Source organism: Pocillopora verrucosa, chromosome 11 (assembly GCF_036669915.1).
Source record: "Pocillopora verrucosa isolate sample1 chromosome 11, ASM3666991v2, whole genome shotgun sequence".
Lineage (NCBI taxonomy): Eukaryota > Metazoa > Cnidaria > Anthozoa > Scleractinia > Pocilloporidae > Pocillopora > Pocillopora verrucosa.
Genome location: NC_089322.1, coordinates 10,368,493 through 10,390,294, shown reverse-complemented (window position 1 = coordinate 10,390,294; position 21,802 = coordinate 10,368,493). Strand labels below are relative to the sequence as shown.

At 39.5% G+C, this 21,802-nt stretch overlaps 2 protein-coding genes across 6 annotated transcripts in view; one reads left to right on the top strand and one right to left on the bottom strand.

Moving 5' to 3' along the window:
- Positions 1–6,855, top strand: part of LOC131768676 (peroxidase-like) — an 8,699-nt gene extending 1,844 nt beyond the window's left edge. The window contains exons 3-9 of the mRNA XM_059084402.2: positions 1,360–1,600; positions 2,095–2,276; positions 2,877–3,181; positions 3,966–4,549; positions 5,119–5,148; positions 5,829–6,017; positions 6,593–6,855. Of these exons, the coding sequence (XP_058940385.2) occupies positions 1,360–1,600; positions 2,095–2,276; positions 2,877–3,181; positions 3,966–4,549; positions 5,119–5,148; positions 5,829–6,017; positions 6,593–6,855 (1,794 nt within the window). The remainder of the gene's footprint in view (positions 1–1,359; positions 1,601–2,094; positions 2,277–2,876; positions 3,182–3,965; positions 4,550–5,118; positions 5,149–5,828; positions 6,018–6,592) is intronic.
- A 168-nt stretch (positions 6,856–7,023) lies between these two features.
- Positions 7,024–17,188, bottom strand: LOC131768654 (prolactin-releasing peptide receptor-like). 5 transcript variants are annotated; one of them, XM_059084383.2, is made up of 3 exons: positions 17,165–17,188; positions 12,191–12,307; positions 7,024–9,572 (listed from the first exon to the last, which is right to left on the bottom strand). In XM_059084383.2, the coding sequence occupies exons 2-3, from the start codon at positions 12,234–12,236 to the stop codon at positions 8,524–8,526; spliced, it is 1,095 nt and encodes a 364-aa protein (XP_058940366.2). In that variant the 5' UTR covers positions 12,237–12,307; positions 17,165–17,188; the 3' UTR covers positions 7,024–8,523. The 5 variants fall into 5 exon arrangements, with proteins under 5 accessions (XP_058940366.2, XP_058940365.2, XP_058940364.2 ...); XM_059084382.2 differs by lacking the exon at positions 17,165–17,188 and adding an exon at positions 13,331–13,549 and having other exon boundaries at positions 12,191–12,301; XM_059084381.2 differs by lacking the exon at positions 17,165–17,188 and adding an exon at positions 13,331–13,548.
- Between the last annotated feature and the right edge of the window lie 4,614 nt (positions 17,189–21,802).

The window sequence follows — 21,802 nt, the reverse complement described above, 5'->3', positions numbered from 1 at the left end:
TCCACTTGAATGCTGAAGGAAATGTCGCGTACCAGGAGTAGTTCTGCAAGAATTTCGGGGATCATACTTCGACAAGCTATAGCGACTGGTTGATTGTTTGCTTGATTTGGAGGGCGCACTCTGGTTTACTTTTTCCACATAGGGGCTGCCGTTTTCATGATGAGATGTCCACAAAAAAGATTGATTGAGGTCGAAATAATTTTTTTGTCGATCTGAGTTTTTCCAGACTCGATAAATATTCGTTTGCTTGCAGAGCAGACCCATGAATTTCCTCAGATTCCCTGTCGATATATACCTTTTAATTTGAACAGAAAGCTAATTTTTGAATAAGCTTTTGGTAGACCGTCCTACTCGACACTTCTTTATCATTAAGTCGACGGACTGTTGTAAAGAAGATATAATCATCCATGAGATGAAACGAAAAACAAAAGAACCTTTAGGAATACTGAGAAAATCGATAGCTGGCAGAAGCCAAGACGCCATAACGGCCTGAGACAACAAATCACAACAACAACGGCCGTGCCCTTGGGATAAACCAGAGTGCACTCGAACTCTGTTTTGATAAATGTGAAGAAGATAGATCGAGGTTTACCGTGATATTTTTCTTTTTTCCACTTAAAACCGTACATACCTCAAATTTAAATGATAGTGATACCGTATGTGCCCTCAACCGTCCCAAATAAGTCATTGCGGCTCGACTTCGATTTGCAATTTGTCCCTCACATTTCAACCGAAGCCATTAGAACTGCTCTTGAAGCGAAGCTCTTTCTGTGCTTTATCAAGGGAGCTGTGTCCTAACGGCCATAAAATGTCAAATAAAAAATTTCGGTACTAAAACGTGCGACTAGCCTAGCTTAAAGTTTTAAAAATTGGACCGTGACGCCATGTTTGATAACGTCATGGTATAGACAAAACTTTCTATGGCCCGGACTGTCAAAGTTCCTGAACTCCACTCCTGCACATCAATGAGGTCACCTATTGTTCTTTCAAGGGGAGCAAATCTTGGCACTACTTTTTCCATTTTGTTTTTACAGAAAGCTGCTCGCTTGTTGACCTCCACTATGAGGAACTATCGTTCGCGTCTCTGATTGGAAGAACGATATATTTTCACAGTCGTTCGCTTTACGATTGGTTGGTTGGGTATTTCATATGAATTTTACGCGGACTTTTCTTTTCATTTGTAAATCTCAGTATGTATGAATCATAAATAATTTCATCATAACCTGTGGCATAAGTTCTAAGGTTTTTTTTTTTTTTTGTAAGAAATAGCATGCAACTTGAATATGAGAAATACAGGCCTAAATGCCTGTTTCAATATACTTTTATACCTTTTTCAATGTATCTCGTTTTCCATGCCAGATGAACGACATTACAGCTTACATCGACGCTTCACAAGTATATGGCTCAGACAAAGAAACAGCAGAAAGCCTGCGCGACCAGGAAGATCGCAGATTTCTGGATGTGACGCCAGTCGCAAAAGCTGCAGTGCGGCAGTGTGGGCTGCTTCCAGAGGCTGAGAAAGATGCTTTTTGTAGATCTCCAAATCCAAAAGACAAACCGTGTTACCGTGCTGGTGACGAAAGAGTAAATGAAAACCAAGGTAATTCCGAGCTTTTTAAACGCTTGGCTTGGATCTCCATTTTATGCAGTATGCAGTTTTAAAACTTGTATTTCGAGTATCCAAATCCAGCTACCAGCTTTATTTTTTGACCGATCATACGTTACTTCCGCTTGAATCTGAAACTGCGTCGCTGGAAAGCCTTTAATAGCTAGTAATACCCTGCAAATCATTGTGTAAACATATGCAATTTTTTTTTTCATATCACAGTTTTAATCAACTAAATGCTTTCTGTCCTGCACCGCTTAGTGATGCGATAAAATTCAAAACTACCGCTGATTAAAGTTTCATGATTCAATATAATCTGGAATCCAAACCATGATTTCAAGCTCCACATCCCATGCTTTTCAAGGCCGATCCCTGTTATCCAAAAATCTATTCCCCCCCCCCCCCCCATCCTCAACTACAATTAAGTGTTAGAAGTTAAAACAATTGTATAGCAAATGCTACAAAATGTTATTCCCATCTATCTCCAGCTTTAATGGCAATGCATACTTTGTGGGTTCGAGAGCACAATCGCATCGCCAAAAAACTAATCGAATTAAATCCAAAATGGGAAGTTGAAAAAGTATTCCAAGTGACAAGGAAAATCGTGGCAGCACAATTACAGCACATCACATACAATGAGTGGCTAAAAGTGTTATTCAGTGATTCCGTGGTGAGTTATGGCTACGTGGTTAAGTAGAAAGAAAGCTAGTATACTTTTGTTATTCAACTACCCTGTTCGGTTTTACCTCAGTTTTACGGGTATGTGTCCGAACTTTTGAGTCATCGGCCATAATTCTGAGCTCTCAATGACATTTTGCAGTTTGTATGTTAACTGTTTGATTAGACTTTGTAGTTATAGATCGTTTTCACTCGCGTGGTAGCCAGCTAAAAAAATTTTGTTGAAAAAAAAAAAAAAAAACCAACAAAACAATAACGAAGGGCTAACGCTCGAAACGTCAGCTTTTAAACTATTTGCGGTGGCCAATTAACTCAGTTGATGATACTTTATTACCCTGTTGCCTCCTCATACACAATCGTATCTCGACAAAAGGTTAATGAAACGCTCCCCCAATCGGCACATGTCATAGGTTCCTTTCAAAATACTCGTGGTATTCACGCAGTCTCAATTCATGGTTGTCGAGGGCTTCGGTAATTATTGTGGGTGTTTTCCTTTGGATTGTTTTCAGCCTAAGTCGCTTATTTTAACCATTGCATTTTTAATAAGATTTTGTATTTTTTTTGTTCTTGGTTTGTCGGCTTTGTGCTCTAGCTGGAAAGGGAAGGTCTGTTGTTGGAGCCACCTGGTAAATTCTTTATGGGATATAATGCATCGATTAATGCAGGAATATTAAACCACTTTGGAACAGCAGTTTTGAGAGTGGGTCACACCTTAATTCGATCAAGCTTTGGATTAATTACCAATTCAAGGGTCAGGCGCTCCAGTAAACTCATTTATCGCGGACGTACTGCAGTGGACTTTTTCAATCCAGCCCCCTTGCTACTGGGACTCAAAGTTAACCTCATTGGAGAAATCTTATATGGTCTCGTTAACGAGCTAGCCCAGCTCCCGGATAAGTATGTATCAAAGCAGTTTAAACAATAGGTTGAACTACACATGCCTTTTGATCGGTTCTTATGCATAGATGACGTCGAGTATATTCTATATTGTCGTGCATGTGTGCTGTAGTCAGTCCCAAAATACGTCAAAATGTTGATAGAATATAAGTCACAAACTCGGCTGCGCCTCTTGTGCCAATTTTTTGTTCCTGTCATACTTTGCTATAATCTGTAATTTACTGGTGAACAGGCACTCGGAAACATAGAATCTACTCATTAAAAATACGTTTTGCGAGATTGTTTGGCTGCAAGGATGATGAAGTGTTGACAGCCTGAGTGGTGCTGGTTCGGGCCAATCAAGGTAATTTGGGATTATCAACTGAGTTGATAACGAGAATTGACCTCCGTAAGGAGTTTATATGCTGACGTTTCAAGCATTAGCCCTTCATCCATTCGCTCTGACGAAGGGCTAATGCTCGAAACGTCAGATTTTTAACTCTTTACGGTGACTAATTTACGTCATCAACTCAGTTGATAATACCAAATATCCCTGTTATAATCTCACCGACGTAGCACTACAGTTTCTTCAGAAAATTATCTCCTTTAGCCAGATTCAAGATAGTTTAGAACGAAGTTTTGTTAAACCAAGGCCAATTTAAAAAATATATTTATACTTAACAAAGAGAACGCTTGGAAGTACTTGTTATCTAGTTTTTAACTAGGTTTCTCAAAGTCTCACCAATCCAAGATTCCTACGTTCAATAAAATAGTTAACTAATTATGATGAAATTTTCTTCCTCAGGAACTTTGTTGACGTCATAAGAGAACGTGTAATAATAGAAGGACCAACTATTGATGGTATTGTTGGCGATCTTCCGGCAATAAACATTCACCGCGGTAGGGATCACGGCTTACAAACGTTCGTAAAATTCCGCGAGATTTGTGGTGCAGGCCCAAGTAATAACTTTGGTCAACTTCGTAATACCATAAATCGCCCAGAGATCATGAAACTGAGACAAGCCTATGAAAATGCAAAAGACATCGATTTATTTGTAGGCGGCATCCTCGAGTTTCCCACTCTTGGAAGCGTGCTAGGTTTTACGTTCACCTGTCTTATGACCAAGCAGTTTAGACATCTGCGACATGGTGATCGATTCTGGTATGAAAGAAATGACCCTATTGCCGCATTCACTCTTCCTCAGCTTGAAGAGATACGAAAGACGTCATTGTCCCGAGTATATTGTGACAATACAGACAACGTGATCTTCATTCAGAAAAATGCCTTTAAACTCCGAACTGGTAACAACGGAGACAATCCTGTAATCGATTGTGACTTTATTCCCAGATTGAACTTGGAAGTTTTCGGAGAGGAGGAAGAGCCCATTGGTAGGCGTTTGTTAACTGTGATTAATATAACTCAAATACACTTTAGGTATAATTGAGTGGCACTTCTTAGCACGAGTCATTAAGCAGAAGTATTTTGTATAGTATGAACTGTCATTGAGTTTTACACTGTCTCTCCCCTCCAGGGGATGTAACTTGTTAGAGACAATGAGAACTGTTATAGAAGACATAGAATCCTGGAGAAATGCTGCACATGCATCTCAGTCTTATAGTCGTTTATGCGAGAAAAACTAGATAATTTCTGACATTTATTGCTTCAACAAATTGACATTTTCATGAGGCCCATAATGTTTCTTACTAATCTCTGTTAAATTGATCGAGAGCCACTGCTCTAAGAAAATGAGTTATACTATTCGTTCCATTTTTAGGTAATAGCTTCATGTTCATTTTATCGAATTTTCATTTGTTGGACTGTCTTTTCTTGAGATACGATGCGAGCTTTGCGCTGTAAAGGCATTATCTATCAACTTTTGATTATGTATCCAGCTGACATTTTTGCATGGCTTGAGAGTATCAAACAATGATTGTTGCTTTCTCATCACTTTCCATAGATGAACTACCGGGTATGCCTATTGTGCAAGGTATGTGGCACCGCATTTTTCTGTTCGCAAGATTTTGTTATAAATCACAAATTCCAAAACAAAATGTAGCTACAGACGAAGTTTTCTAAACGTCATCGCAAATGCTGACACTAAAATTTGCCTTTATAAACTAATAGCAGAGGTATGCTTATTATTACGAATATACTTGATCAGGTGAAAAAGAAAGGAATCTACAACGGATATCGATAACGCGAACATAAACACTCACAAATAAAGTAACGCTGCACGATATAAGCGTGGATAAGTAAGCTAGCCCTTCTGCGAAAAATCAAAGGAAAAAAACGCAAATGGACACAAGTTTTGCTTGTGAAGCTTTACTTCTTCCTTCATGACAATTTTTACCTTTTCCACTACTTCTTGCGAAGGGTTTTCATGAAAACATAGTTTGTCTTTTCAAACTTTTTTTTTTTTTTTTCTGGGAAGGTTACCAGTCAGCCGTCTCCCTACATACAATATAGGGCGTGCACAACTGGCAGTCAAAAAGTATAGTGATTCTCAAACCTGAATAATTATTCCTCCATGTGGGACTATTATAATGCAGTGGAAGTTCTTTATCTATATATATTTCCATCATCATCATCATCATGGTAAACAACTTCGTCATCACTGTTATTGTTATTGTTATTAATTTCCATTTCTTGTTATCTTATTTTCTCAAGATTGTCCTCAGGACTTTGTTCCATTTAGAGGTGGTTGTATCAGATTCTTCCTTACCCCTACCATAACATTCGAGGCTGCAAGATCATTTTGTATGAGCTTTAAGACTAAAGACAATAAACTGGGAGATCTTATCGAGATTCGATCACTTGAAGAGAATGCTGAAGTTGTTTATCTTGCCCCTGATAATGGTACGTACTATAAAATCACGGTGTGACAAACTTCAATGATGATCAAGTTATCTTCTGAAAGGTCAATTCAAAACACACTCCAGTTATTGATGCAGTCAAATCTTCAAGACCCACAGAAATAGAAGGAAAAGGACGAGAAAATATTAGCGTTACTCATTATTTATTTATTTATGGTTTTTTTTAAATTTTGAAGTTTAAGGATGGTACTGAGAAGTCTCTTTTCCCGTAAGTTCTCTTTGTGATTGCTCGTTGCAATTAACATCATTCCCCTTGTTTGAACATGTTTCCAAAAACAGATAAATGAAAAAGAAGGATAAATAGAAAAAAAATTGAGGTAATTATTTCCAAAATAGCTTCAATGAGGACTCAAGGAAAACAAGCTTCCGACTAACAGACTATATATACTCGTACATTCGCTCTGCGTATGACTAAATTTTATTATGAAATACCTTTAATGCAGTAGGTATATCTCGTGGCTCAGAGCAGGGGCCTTCCTCAAAACACTAATGAGGTGGTGTGAATCAAAATCTAACACGAGATATCTTTTCATCAATTCATCTTTTCTCTTCTCTAAGGGCAAAGATATTACATTGGTGTGACGGACTTAGAAGAGGAGGGTGTTTTTCGCCTGAATGGAGACACAAATCCAGCTCCATTTCTTAACTTTCCACGTGGCTTTCCTCAAGATTTGATAACTGAAGAACAAAGGGACTGTGTTGTCTTAGCAACGCATCCGGATACCACTTTTTCACTATGGTACACAGTGCCTTGCACTAACAGTTGGGCTTTTATATGTGAGTGTGAAGGTCCGTGCTTTCAGTCCACCGTGGCTGTTTAAATGAAAAACTATAGACTCTCGAACAAGTCACACCGTAGACGAGAATCAAGCTGTAATTTAATTAGACTGATATATGATCTTGAAGTTTTCAATCACGCCGTGACATCATACCACAATACCACCGGCATAAGTAACATTGCGCGATTGAGGGAGTCGCGCAATGTTACTTATGCCGGTGGTATTCTGGTATGATGTCACGGCGTGATTGAAAACTGATTAAAATCATGAATAAAAGCGTTTATTACACTTTTTTGTAAAGTGATATCAATTAATCATTTGAAGATATGGCAAATAATAATATGGTTACTATACATATACTCAGAATTACGTTCCCATGCTCGTATCACACTTTATCATTGGTTGAGATTTAGCTAGACGCATAACAAAAGAAAAAAATTGCGTGTCCGCGCGGTCTCTTTTTGGTTTGTAAAAAATTATTGTGACCACGTCCAAATTCGAGGATTATCTGGTGTGTAAACAAACAGAGAAATGTATGATCTGTGCATGTTTTTGAAAAAACCTCTTTCGACCTAACTATTCTGGGGTTACTAAAGGAAACGAGTCTTGCCTTCAGTCTGGTGGTAACTTTAAAGGATAAGAAACGCACGGGGATGGACTTGCTCATACTGCTCGCTTCGTTTCGCTTCGTCTTGAGCGCCCCCAGTTGTTTTTTAACAAAGAAATGATTGGAGCAATATGGTTGATCTCAATAATTTCAGGCGGACCGAAGTCGATCTCGGGAGGTTGCCTCTATGTCCTCGGAAGGTTTTCTTCTTTAGTTATTGGCGCTTGAAGACAAAAAGTAGTGCAAAAAAAGAAAAAAAATGAAATCGTGAGCTTTTTCGAGCTCTACATATTTTATATCTTGTAATGAATGCTCTCAGAAAGCAATTCTGGCCTTGGTCTCCTTTCTTTGGCAGCTTAAATGTGGGGCGTGGAAGAAACACACTTACAATTAAGAACAGTTTTAGAACTAAACAAATTTTTTTGCATTAGGATAACACTATTGGCTAGAGCACGGTGGCCCTCTTTTCAAGCTGATCATCATGATTTTGATAAGTCATTCTATAATAATGATTATAACAACAATATAATAAATAAAAAACAAAAACTATCAATAAACAAAACAAAGTGTTTTCGGCACCAAACCTTACTATATCCACAAGGGTTACGGGGTAAAAAATTCGATAAAAAAGAGCCGCCAAACCGAAAAATAAAACAAACAAAAAAACGCGCTGGTCAAGGTTGGGCTCACCAGGGCTCAATCAGTGTCTCCCTACGGATTTTCAATTCTAGCAAACACCGTTGAGTAACAAATGATGGAGGGATCGTTGCAACTATAGCTAAGTCAGTTAATTCTTGTCTGAGAATCTTGCGTCTGTTCTCAGGTAAGGAGGTTCGACATAGAAATATTGGCAAAGGATCACCCGATCTTCTTCGTCCCTCACGTGCTGACTCTCTTTGCGTGGGAGAACATTGAAAAATTTGTCAAACGGCAATGACAACCATCTACTATCAATCGCACTCCAACGTTTCTGACACTATCGCACGCAGAACTCTAAATTACTGAATGTTGTAAATCGCGCTTTCTATGGCAGCAGGACATTTGATGGCGGTTTTACATGAGGAAGTCCGATAAGCATTAGGTTGGATTAAGTGCATATCGTCTCAAATGAATGTTTCTGCTTTGGATTTTTCTCGATTTGACTGTCTTGTCTTGAACGAATTGCCGCCTTTGATTGAAGTGTACTTTTTGGTTGACTGGGTTCTGTTTGAGCCGGATAGCATTCTTGGATCCCTTCCGTGTACAGTAGCACTGAGGGCGATGCGGAATTTCTCGTTTAACATCATGTACAGCCATGGGTTTACCGCACTGTTTGCGTGACCCAACCAGAAGCAAAGGATCATTACGTAATACGGAAGTTTCCGATAGACGTCAGGACGATATGCAATAAGTAAATGATAAAAGTGAGCCGGGAACCAACAAAGAGCGAAAACAGCAGTGATTATGACGAGCATGCGCACAACTCTTCGCTTCGTAATCTCGTTACGTTTCTCAATTTCGGACGAAGCTTCACCCGGCATGCTTCGGTGCCAAAGCGTGAGGCAGATCCGAGAATAAAGGGTAATTATTATGATAAGTGGAATCAGGTACATAATTAGAACGAGGTAAGTGTAGAAACCCCTCGTCCCAAATTTGCCAAGCTCTTCATGTTTTGGACCGCAAAGCAAACCCTCAGTTTGAGGCCAATGAACAAGCCTCCAACTAATAGCAGCTGGAATGGAGAAAATCATTGCACTCAACCAAATAAACACAGTTAGGACTCTAGCCTTTCGAAACGTCTCAAAACGGTGAAGAGGACGGGCAACTGCAAAGTAACGATCCACTGACATAATCAACAGACTTAAAATGGATGCGCCGAGTGTGACATGAAACGTGAAAAACGTAAGCGAACACGTGACATTTCCAAACATTCCCGTTGCCCATACCCCACCACCGTGCAGGATATGCAGGGAGACAGGCATAGCAATCAGAGCCACCAGAAGGTCAGCGACAGCCATGTTGACAAACAGGAAACCAGTCAGCGATCTTGTTTCGTGTCTTCTTTTGATGATGAAGATCAGAAGAAGATTTCCGACCACTGCCACAAATATGGTCATCGAATACAGTACTGTGAAGATCGTCTTATGAAGAGAGCTGGGGCCAGGTGACTGCCCTGTGTAAAGCAAACAGAGGGGTATGTTCTGTATTGTTTTGTTTTGGTTTTTCTTGTTATTGTATGTTTGCAATATCTGCCTTTTTTTCCCTTTTTTATGTTTCGTTATCATCAAAAGAACTGTACGGCCACGCTAGCGAAAATCAGAGCGAAAGCTGACGTCGATGAGGCCCGACGAGTTGACGAGAGCCGGTCTGGAAAAGTCGTCAGGCGTTTCCTTGCGCTACAGGTCCGTATGTCCAGACCTCGAATCAAATATTTTCCCGTCCGGCCCTCCCACCCGTCGAGTGAAAAAGAAGTAACTGAAATTATTAGCATGTCCTTTTTTTCGTCCATGCCCCGTGTGTTAACAATCACATCATTAACAACAATTTTCTTTTTGTCTGGACGGTTTAGCCTCTCAACCAGCCGCAACGAAAAAAAAAATCACTTGTTTTCTCCCGGCTCATATGGTAATCAATGTTTTGTATCTGATGATTTCTCTAGATTCATACATAAATGCACGAAAATTCGAACCTAATAGGATTTTAAAGGAGTCAAGACAGCAATCTCACGAAAAATAAGATTAGCATGGGATTTTTGGGAGTACTTTCTAATCAATCAGCGCTCCCGAAAACCAGAGTGAAAGCTGACGTCGATGGGGCCCGACTAGTTGACGAGAGCTGGTCTGGAAAAGCCTGTATCTTATGATCTTGAGTCAGATATTTTCCCGTTCGGCCCTCCCAATCCGTCGAATAAAAAAGTAATTTACATGTATTTTTTTTTGTGTCCGTGCCCTGTGTTAAAAATCATATCATTAACCTTTAGTTACACTCGAACAACATTTTTTTTTTCTGGACGGCTTAGTCGTCTCTCAACCAGCCGCAACATGAAGAAATCGTTTATTTTCTCCTGATTCATATGGTAATCTGTGTTTTGTATCTGGTGATTATTTTTTTAGATTCCGACATAAAAGCACGAAAATTCGAACCAAATAGGATTTTAAAGGAGTCTAGACAACAACCTCACGAAAAATAAGATAGCCTGTGATTATTGGGAGTACTTTCTAATCAGTCCATTAGAAATGATTCTTTTAGCCTGTTATGCCTTCATTAATCGGTTTTAATCATATCTATTTCGGCTTTCTTTCAGTTGCCTTGCAAGAGGTGCCTATAGAGTAAGAGAGGCCATTGACGCACACGAGCATGGCATTAGTGGTCATTCAGTAATGATAATGACGAAAGCTCTTTTGGTAATCAGCGAATTATTGACTCGCTATCAAATGGCATTTATTGAATATTAAAACTCGTGAAAAAATGCTAAGGCTACGGAAGCACAACTGCATGTTGAAGCCCCCTAACCTCAGAAGAAAAAGGTCACACGCATACAAGATAAAAAGTGCCGGGAGAAAGTCAATAAAATGAACTCGTCAAAATTTGACGGATTCAAATTAAGAGTTTTTGATAAACTGATTATCGCATGACGCCATTTGATGGACAAGCACATGATGGCGTTGAGTGCGATTTACTTTGGCATAGATCCCATGATACTACAAAGTTATTTTCTCCGACAGGTTTTTAAGGTGCAAGTTAATTTGCTATCTAACTAACTTCGCGATGAACAGATTAAACAGGCGACAAAACAGATGCTACACGTTCTTTGAATTTTAATGCCTCGACTGTAAAGAAAAACAGTGCTGCAATGTCTTAACAAGGACGACGTGCCTTTCCTTTCAACATACACCGAGACTACCGCAGCTAAATGATAGCATCCTGTTATTGCATACCGTGGCGACGTCAGTATGCAACGAGCTTCCTTCTCACGTCTTCCCAGTTTTACGTTGATAAATAGCACCATAATCGGTTCAATGTAAACGGTTCGTTTCGCTTTCTTCCCATTCAAAGCATTTCATGGAATGACAATCGTAAAATTACACGTTGTTCAGTTGAACATAAATCTCTAGTGACCCTCTCCTTTCAAGCACATATCATGCAATAAATTGTTTATTTGGCGAAAAATATGTTTCATAATCTCGTCAAACGAGTTGAAGACAGACAAAATGCAACTCAAACGACCATTGGCCACAACGGCAAGACGTGAACATGAAAGCGATCTTCGCAGTTATGAACACTACTGAAGCAGTAGCGAAAAGAAGGCCTGAAAAAAATTCAGGCCTGTACGGGATAAACCCATGACCTCTGCGATACCGATGCAGTGCTCTACCAAGTGAGCTAACAAGCCAACTGGGAGCTGGTCGCTGTGTTGGTTCCAAATAAACCCGTGAAGTGGTGAATAAACGGCTGTGAATATATGAAATTCGTATCCCGTACAGGCCTGAATTTTTTTTCAAGCCTTCTTTACGTTACTGCTTAAGTAGTGTTCATAAATGCGAAGATCGCTTTCATATTCACGTCTTTATACGCAGTTCAAATATATGAATTTCATATATTCACAGCCGTTTACAACGACAAGAGTTGAATTAAATGGAAGGAGTTGCCATTTCAGCCTTGTAAACACAGTAAAAATGAGTAGACGATAGTTGAATAAGGAAAAAAAATGTTTACGTGACAGCCTAATTATTCTATGCTTTCTTTCAAAGCCCTTTATCAATCACGCAAAATGTTTGAGATTCGACTTACCGTCAGAGGAGTTCTCTGTATCTGTAGAGTTTATTGTAGTGTTCATCGTAATTTTCAAGAGTGTACTTCTTGATGTCAGCAACAAGAAAATATGCTTCCTTTCTCCCACACCTAGAACTGACAAAAAGTCGAATCTGCTGCTTAACACTTTCCGCATTTGGAACACGATAGCACATATTGCTGGTTTTCAGTGTCACGCCATTCAAAATAGATCAAAATAAAAAATAAAAACCGTTCAATCGATTTAGTCTAGAATCTGGAAATAGAAAGAAGCTAGATATGTAAAGACTCTCGCCAAGATTCAGGTCACGGCAATTTTTCTTACGGAAGATATGAGGAGAAACGTTTTTCCCAAATTTATAGAGATTTGTATGGAGCCGCCATGCTGGTGCCCACCTAGATGGGCACCAACATGGCGGCCGGAAACCAGCAGAAACATCTGTCACTGAGTTTTGCTACAAAAGCGTGAATTTATCTCTCTAAGAACTCATAAACGTAACAATAATACTTTATTCTAATACAAGAACTGTTCAGATAGCTGAATTTCCCTAAATAAGTCACCTTTTAAACCAACATAACAGCTCTCTCGCTCGTCATGTAAAAGGCCACGTCACGCAAAAGCTTAGAAATTCAAGAGTAGTCTATCACTAAACCAAGAACCCATTTGGAGTGAAAATTTGTCTGAATATTAGTTTTTAGCTGCTCTAATACATCATGAAAGTAAAATCTCAGGAGGATCAATAGTTCTGAAGTCTGAAATTTAGTGACGTCACGTGAAAACCAGCAATTGCTTAAATTGCTTACGTATTTGTAAAGTGAATCTAATTAGCGAGCCTTTCGATCAAATTAATATATCCAGAAGTTAGGGTGATAAGGATATATTACGACAGAGCGGAAATATAGGTTTTCACAAGAAAGATATTCACTGTGTATGATACCCGAAATATTAGCCACATACTGTGTATATGGAAGCCTACAGCTCAGTTCGTAAATGATGCTGTAAGCTGATAGAACGTACCAAAATTTCTAGGTATGCCTTGCGACGAGGGAATTGTCCGTAAAGTAGGCTCAATTATAAAATGTTAGGTATATTATGAGTAATAACACGGTTGCTTTCATAGAGTGCAGAGCAAAACTCACCTTACGTCGACTGTTGAATAGTTGTCGTCTCTTTGGACGAAATGGTGAAATATTGGCACCCTGTGGGGTCTTCCACGGTTTGTTTACCCAAATTACAACGTACCGTGTTGAGAAAAAGTCGAAAGAACGGACTTATTGCATTCTTCATCAAAGAAAACAGCCGTCTTTTTCCAAACCACCAATGGTTTAAAACAGTTTTGACACGATATTTACTTTTAATAAACATAAACAGCTGTAACTCATTAATACGAGAATTCTGTTTGGGCATCAATAACAATGAGTGACACCGTAATTTGCAATATTGGACCATACTGAGAAACACGGCATCTGGAAACACTCCTGCTTCTTTGATGGAATGTGATGTTTAGCTGTTGTATCGTTTGTAATATAAGAAATATAATATGAGAAATTATATATATAATATAATATAAGAAAATTCGAGAACGTAGGAAGAAAATTCGAGAACATATAAAGAAAATTTCAAATTTCCTGACCGCCACTTGACTTTCAATAACAAAAGATGCTTCCTGCTGATTACCAGAATTATCATTCAACTATCGCGCTGTTACTATTTTTTGTTTCTAATCTTCCTTACTCTGTTAAATTTCTTTATTAGCTTTTATTGTATTTACAAGTCTTCAGCTTCCAATGAGTTTTAGTTAGAAAAGCTACTAGAATATATTTCAAAAATAATCAGTGATTCTTTTTGGTTGAGTGCACATTTCGCCTTAAATGTGGCCCATTAATCACCTTACTGAAATTATTCTTGAAGCTGATCAATTTTAAATATGAAAAAGGAACCAAAAGCATTTGGTGTGATAATGAGTTTAAGCCTTTCTTCCTGAAATTAACCATAACTATAAATATTTGCAGTGAAGTAAGGATAACATGCACCTCTTTTTTTTTTTCTTTTTCACTTTGAAGATAAAAACTTTCCAGAATGTAATGGATGGAAACTTCATCTAAAATACTTAATCTTACTCTGTTAGATATTGAGAGTTTTGCGAAGAAATGAAGAGAACTTTGCTCATACAGTTGCTGGTTATGTTAAATGAAGAAGTAAATAAGTAAGTAACTGGGATACCTGGATGGTACTGGATCCGTGGAATCAAGTGTAGTGATACTACGCGTGTCGGACTAGTATACTGAAATAGTGAGCTCAAGTCTGGCCAAGGGCATACACCTGTCTCAAAACATAGGCATGCTATGCATGCAAGAGTTATTTTTTCTAGGGTGGGTGGATTACTTGAAACATTGTAAGTGGTCTACATTCTTACAAAAGGAAAGAAGATTATTAACGCGGGAAAGAATGAAAATGTCGAATTACCTCACACACAGGTATTTTGTGGTAGATTATGTGTTGTGCGAATAAATGTAACCAAAAATAAACTGTATTTGTGCCACGGATACCTTTTAGTACAAAATGTAGACAGCAGACTGCAGACCGGATACAAAATATAGACTGCAGAGTGGGTAAAAAATGCAGACTGAGAATATGAAGAGTTTTTACGTCTGGTATATAATAACATGTCATCTTACAGCTTACCGAACGTCACGCAATCGCTTTTCCGCGATCAGCCTTCACGATTATTTGCACTACTGTGGAAAATTCCTGGCCCATTTCTTGATGAAAATCGATCATAATATAATTTCAAGCCTTCAACATAGTCTTCTTACTTTGCGCGCGAGTTGGTTGGTGTGATGTCTGTACAGATTTTACCAATGTAATAAAAGTAGATGACGTGAATAACAGTGATAGTAAAGCAAGCTTAAAACGGCAACAATCGCCAGAAAATACAGCGGATATACAGGGTATGAGTAAGTTTTATTGATTTTACGAGAAAAATCTTCATATTTCGAAATATTTATCGTTGTAAATCGACCATATTTCGTTCCCTCTACTATTCCTTATAACTTGTTCAAATTTTCAACGGTTCCTAGCATAACTTACTCTGAGTCACACAACGCGTGACGCGTTTGGTTTCAGATTTCAGATTTTGCTTTTTACAACGAGTAAACGTTTTCAACTAAGACATTGGCATACTTAGCATACAAGACATACAAGGCATTCAATGCTTTCATGGCTTCAAGCGTTCACGATTCAGTCCGTTCCAAAATTACCGCTCAATAACATCTTTTTGTGTGGATTGGCCGCGAACAATACGACTTGTGTATGCGTCTATAAGTATTTTGAGCGTTTGCGCCATAATGCTCCAGATGATCGTAATCCAAACACATTAAATTACAAACCAACTGACAAAAGAGCTTTATGGGCAAAAATCTCGTGTTCGTCATGTGACCCGGCCCTGTCCGTGCATGACAACGTCAATCATCATCAAGATAGCACGCGTGATCAGCATGTGAACACCTCATTGGATCACAGTTAGTTGTCATGGTGTTGAGGGCCCAATGACCTCTGGGTACTATTGCGCAATTTTTCCATTTTGTGGCGGAGGAAAAAAAAAAAAAAGACGACAAAAAAACAAAGGTATTTTATGACTGGGCTACCACAGGTATCCCAGTAATGAAGAAGTAAATAAGTAAGTGAAATAGGTCGGAAAGGAAGCGAGCGTGGGTGGGTAAATTGCAAGTTGTACGTATCGAAGAAAGTGTGGTAGATACGTGACAGCAAATTTCCGAGTCTTATTAATTTATCAAGGCATCACATATTCTTGTTCCTAAAAGTATTTCAATAACTTTTGGATACGGCCACAAGAATGAGCAAAGGATAATGAAATAAAATAAATTAGCCAATGAGCTTTAAATGTTCCTATGGCTCCCGTTTCTTATTAGATCGTAAACAATCGAAGCGATGCATAGTTTGAGAATTTTGACAAGCCTCGAGTTTTTCTTTAAAATTTCCGGGGTGCCCTTCATACAATGGGTTGTAAACGGTATAGAACGATTAAATTTACGTCATCAAGGTTAAAATTGATTGGAAGAACTCAAGTAATTACAATCTTGAAGATTTTTCTAATTTTCATCTCGTATTGCTCCGAAAGCTCCCTAAAACAGTAAACGATGAACATCCAAAACGGCCGTTTGGAATCGATTTTAATTTAAAAATGCAAATTAAAGTTAATCAGCCCCAACGAAAATAAACAAAAAAACCAACAAAATAAGAAACAAACAAACTTGCTCTTCTAGTGTACGAATTGAAACATTACTGCCGATCAAAGGAATGACGTCAACAATCTCAAAAACCACATTCAGGTGGTTCATTGAGATCCTTTCAACCCAAGTTATGGTGGGCTTTAAGGTTATAGTTTCCATAATAGCTGTTGTTTTTTAGTAAAAGTCTTATTAAAAAAAGAGAGAGAGAGAGAGAAAAAGACAAAAGAAAAGAAAAGAAAAACTTATACGGAGTAACAAGAATGACTATGTGTCACGCTAGTTTAAAGCTAATGTGACACATGCTGAACACAAAGGGGAAAACCAAATAAATTACGACTCTAGATAGCATCGAACTCTTATGATTGACAGCAGGACAAAATCCCAATGTTATCATCCATAATTTGATCGAGCACAAGATATCAATTCATAATGGCCTCTTAGAATCGGATGAACACTACATACTTTTCAACTGTTCAACCGCATTTGGTCTTAAATCGAAGACAAGTCTGTTTAAAAACAAGAACTGAAATTATAAGTTCGAATCGCAGTCTAAACCGCACCCATCCAGGGATAAAGATGTTTATTAATCTAGGTTCTCTTTGTGTGTGGCGCATAATTTGGCTCTAAAACACTAAGACTGTTTTCATATCTAACCAGTTCACCGCTGCATGACTTAAAAAAAGGGGAAAAAACAGCTTTGGCCGTTGAAACTCAACTCACCTAAAAATTCCGAAGATAAACTCGCCCTGCCGCCGAAACTTAAAGAGACCAACGAATAACCTCGTGGAATGACTGCTGTCCTCAGAATCTATAAATGTTTCTTGTCCTAATGTGTGTGGTAGTGTCTCCGTAAATAAAGAATAAGCGGATTTAAACCATTCCAGAGACGGAAGCTTTTAAAAGGAGTTCTACGCCGGATTAGCGACCCAACGATTAATGATCTAAAAGTGATGGCTGGTTCATATATGAAATGGAAAATAAAATTTGATATATTTACATCAGTCTTATTGAGTAAATAAAAGTAATAACTAAAAAATGCTAATTTTGAATTTTTTTCAATTCATCATACTGGATGCTGCAAGCGTATTAACAAGCTCACTACCATATACACTGAAAGGAATCATGCCCTAAAGTTTCTTCTTTCACCCCATACGCAAGTGATTCTCTGGAGTTAGAGGTAAACATTTGTAGGTTGTTTGCTTATGACCTGTTTTCTGAAACTGAATCCTTAATTCGCACGCTGCTATCTTAAAAAACTTTCTAAAAAATGACGTTGAATTTTTTTTTTTCATGGAAATTATTATGTGTATTATGATCGGTCAACCTGCTAAATAGTTGTCAAGGGCATTTTCCATTTTGTATTTACTTTTTTTATTATTTTATCACATTCTGTACCGTGTATTTTGACGGATGGTCGCGGGAAAATTCATCAAGTCAATTCTCTGTCAATTTTTCGAAAAAAAAAAAAAGGAGATATTTAGCCGTTTGCAAATATTACAACCCCCAGAAAGACAGCCTGTTTCCCGTATTTACTACTCCGACCGCAAAATACCACCTGGTGACTTCGCCATGACGAAATTAAACCCAACTTAAATATTGATGATCCAAATTCCCAAGTCCCTGTTCAAGCTTCCTAGTCTATAGACCCCATATCACCAGGATCTCCGCATCTTTTGGCATGAGCTTATCAATAACATCTATAATTACACCATTTCCACCTCGCTTGAGTTGCCTCAGTGGCTATGCAAATAAGTATAAATTTCAGTTCGCAAGTCCGTCGCAATAGGTCTTAGACGACGGATATAAACCGCTAAAGGAAACAATGAAAAACGCATCTTTCGATAAGTAGAAGCTTAAAAACTATACGCCTAGGAAACATAATCCCATGACGTGACATTTCCTTTGGATCGCAATAATCATAAAACAACACCGTAACGGTTTTCCTTTATTCGACAATTACGCAGTTGAAATATCTCACTGTGTAAAAGTGAAACTTAAGCAAACGAATATAAAGTTCGACTGTTCGCAAGCAAAGCAAAATGTAGCATTTTCAAGCGATTCGTTCGACTGCCTGCATTGATAAGCTGTTTTACAATAAAATAAAGCCAAGATACACAAGACCCTGCCACTCATTTACATGTCATTGAATAAGAAAAACCTATATTGTGTTATGCCTCGATCTTCAAAGCCTCATGACACATGTAAATGAGGTGGACCAAAGTGGCAGGGTGTAGTATACTAGGACAGCGGTTGTTTATGTAAAAGTATACATCCGGGAAAGTGTGAGCGCGGGAAGATTATTAAAGAAACGTGTACAGTGTGTGCTGTTGTTGTTCGCCTTCGTGGCTGCCTTTTGTGGCATACTTCTTCATTTTTAGACACTACAAATTGGCGACGAGGATGGCGAATTCAGTAGAAAGGGCGCTTCCACCTCTAGATTTAACAGGGTCTTCCTCTCAGGTCGCGGAACGATGGCGACAGTGGAAACGATCGTATCAGTATTACATCGATGGCAAGGGAATTACGAATCCTTCTCGGAAAACAGCTCAGTTACTTCATTTAGCAGGTATGGAAGTACAAGATATTTACGAAGATATTCCAGATCCTGGACCACTGAATGCTAACGAGGATAATGAGTATGTGGTGTGTCTGCGAAAGTTGGATGCTCATTTTCGAGCCGAGGACAATGTACCGTACGAGCGTCATGTCTTTCGTCAACTTACGCCGACAAAGGGAGAGACCGCCGATAAGTTCATGGTTCGTTTACGTAAACAAGCCCGTCATTGTAATTTTGGTCCAACTTTGGAAGAAAATTTACGGGATCAATTGATTGAAAAGTTGCCTAATGTTGAGCTAAAGAAGAAGCTATTGGAAGTCGTTAATATTACTCTGCAAGCAGCAATGGATAAAGTTCGAAAGTGGGAAGCCTCACACGAGCAGGCAGGTCAAATGATCATGCCAAGCCAAGAACCTGGAGCAGGTACTCATGCAGTTGAAGAACGTCCTGGGCGTGGAGACAAAGGGAAAAGCGTTTGTTTCAACTGTGGTAAAGAAGGTCATTTTGCCCAAAGTACAAATTGTCCCGCCCGAGGTCGCAAGTGCAGCAAGTGTGGTAAATATGGTCATTATGCCAGCTGTTGCAAAGGGGAAAGGAACTCGAAGCCTGGAAAACAAGGTAACAACCAACAACGGGGAGGCAGACAGCAGCGTCATGGTAAGGGGAGACAGGCAAATCATGTTGAGGGTCATTGTAACGAGTCAGGTGAGGATGACAGTTTTGCTTTTACTATAGAAGAACAGACATGTGCTATGTCAAATTCCTCTGAACCCGTTATCTCAGTGAAGATTGGTGGAATCAGCAGAGATGTGTTGATTGATTCAGGTTCTGCAAGTAACCTCATTAGTAAAGATACACTGCAGGAACTTAAGTATCAGGGGCTCAAGATTGAATTAAAACCTTGTCTGAAGAGATTGTATGCTTATGGGGGTCGAGAGCTTAAAATTGAGGGCCAGTTTCAGACAGAAGTTTCCGTACCCAAAGCAAAGGTTGTGGCAGATTTCATTGTTGTTGAATCCGGGCGTTGTTTGCTGGGATATTCGTCCGCCACAGATCTTGGAATCCTTCGTGTGGATCTCTCGGGAACTCTTGGGACAGGAGACTGTAACACTGTTGATGGTACCTTCGTGGGAGGACTCAAAGCAAAATACCCCAGTGTATTCCAGGGAATTGGAAAGCTTAAAGATTATCAGTTGAAGCTACACATTGACCCCAGTGTAACTCCAGTCGTTCAAAAAATGCGACGAGTACCTTTTTCTGTAAAGGACAAAGTAACTGCCAAGGTTAACGAACTCCTTGAAAAGGACATAATTGAGAAAGTCGAGGGGCCTACGGTGTGGGTAAGCCCAGTCGTTGTTGCTCCTAAACCGTCCGGGGACATAAGGTTGTGTGTCGACATGCGGAGAGCCAACGAGGCCATTATTCGGGAAAGATTGCCCATACCAACCATAGATGAAGTCCTTGAAAGTCTTAATGGGAGTGGTGTTTTCTCGAAGTTAGATTTAAGGTGGGGTTTTCACCAAATTGAGCTGGATCCTGATTCAAGGGATATCACTGCTTTTGCCACCCATGATGGTATATTCCGCTACAAACGTTTTAGTTTCGGTGTAAATGCCGCACCAGAGAAGTACCAGCATATCATCACCCAGTCAATGGCAGGTCTACAAGGGGTGTCAAACATAGCAGATGATCTTATCGTTCATGGTCGAGACACTGAAGAACATGATAAGAACTTACACAGTGTGTTGCAACGTCTTAGTGAGAAGCAGCTGACTTTGAATGCTGAAAAATGCACTTTCCGAATGACTAAAGTGGTATTCATGGGTCTTTTGCTGAGTAAGCATGGCATCGGCCCAACGGAGGAAAAAGTCAGAGCAGTTGCAGAGGCAAGTCAGCCTCAGACACCCTCAGAAGTCCGTAGCTTCTTGGGGCTCGTTGGATTCAGTGCCAGGTTTATACCCGATTTTGCTACCACTGCTGATCCCCTCAGAAAACTTGCAAGAAAAGGGGAACCGTTCGTTTGGGGCAAGGAGCAGGAGCAGTCGTTTCAGAGATTGAAGAGTCAAGTTGCAAGTGCACCAGTCCTAGCTTACTTCGATAAGGACACACCCACCCGTGTTATTGCTGATGCAAGCCCTGTTGGACTTGGCGCCGTGCTGGTGCAAGAAAAGAATGGGGAAAGCCGTGCCATCTGTTATGCTAGTCGTAGTTTGAGTCAAGTGGAGCGTCGTTATAGTCAGACAGAAAAGGAAGCACTAGCCTTAGTCTGGGCTTGTGAACGCTTCCACCTCTACTTGTACGGGCTTCCACAGTTTGATCTGGTGACAGACCATGAAGCACTTAAAGTCATCTATTCCAGGAAGTCTAAACCTTCAGCCAGAATAGAGCGCTGGGTTCTGCGTTTACAACCGTACAACTATCAAGTTTGCTATGTGCCTTCAAGAAAAAACATCGCAGATGCCCTTTCCCGACTGACGAAGATACCGGCGTCAGACAATTCCGCGGAAGATGATGGATATGTACGCGCGATAGCTCTACATGCTGTCCCCGCTGCATTGAGAATCAAAGAGATTGAACAAGTCTCAGCACAAGACTCTGAGTTGCAAGCACTCAGAAATTGTCTCATCGAAGGGAAATGGGACAATGCCCCAAAGCAGTATTTGCCAGTGCGCAATGAGTTGACTTTTATTGGCCATGTAATTCTCCGGGGGACAAGAATTGTTATACCCCAAGCACTTCGCAAGAGAGTCGTTAGTTTGGCACACGAGGGGCACCAAGGAGTCACAAAGACAAAGGAGAGA

Bases quoted from the DNA above. Each gene is read 5' to 3' on its own strand.
- LOC131768654 (XM_059084383.2), bottom strand. From the start codon at position 12,236: ATGAACACTACAATAAACTCTACAGATACAGAGAACTCCTCTGACG. The intron at 9,573-12,190 runs GTAAGTCGAATC...TGCTTTACACAG, and splicing joins TACAGAGAACTCCTCTGACG to GGCAGTCACCTGGCCCCAGC.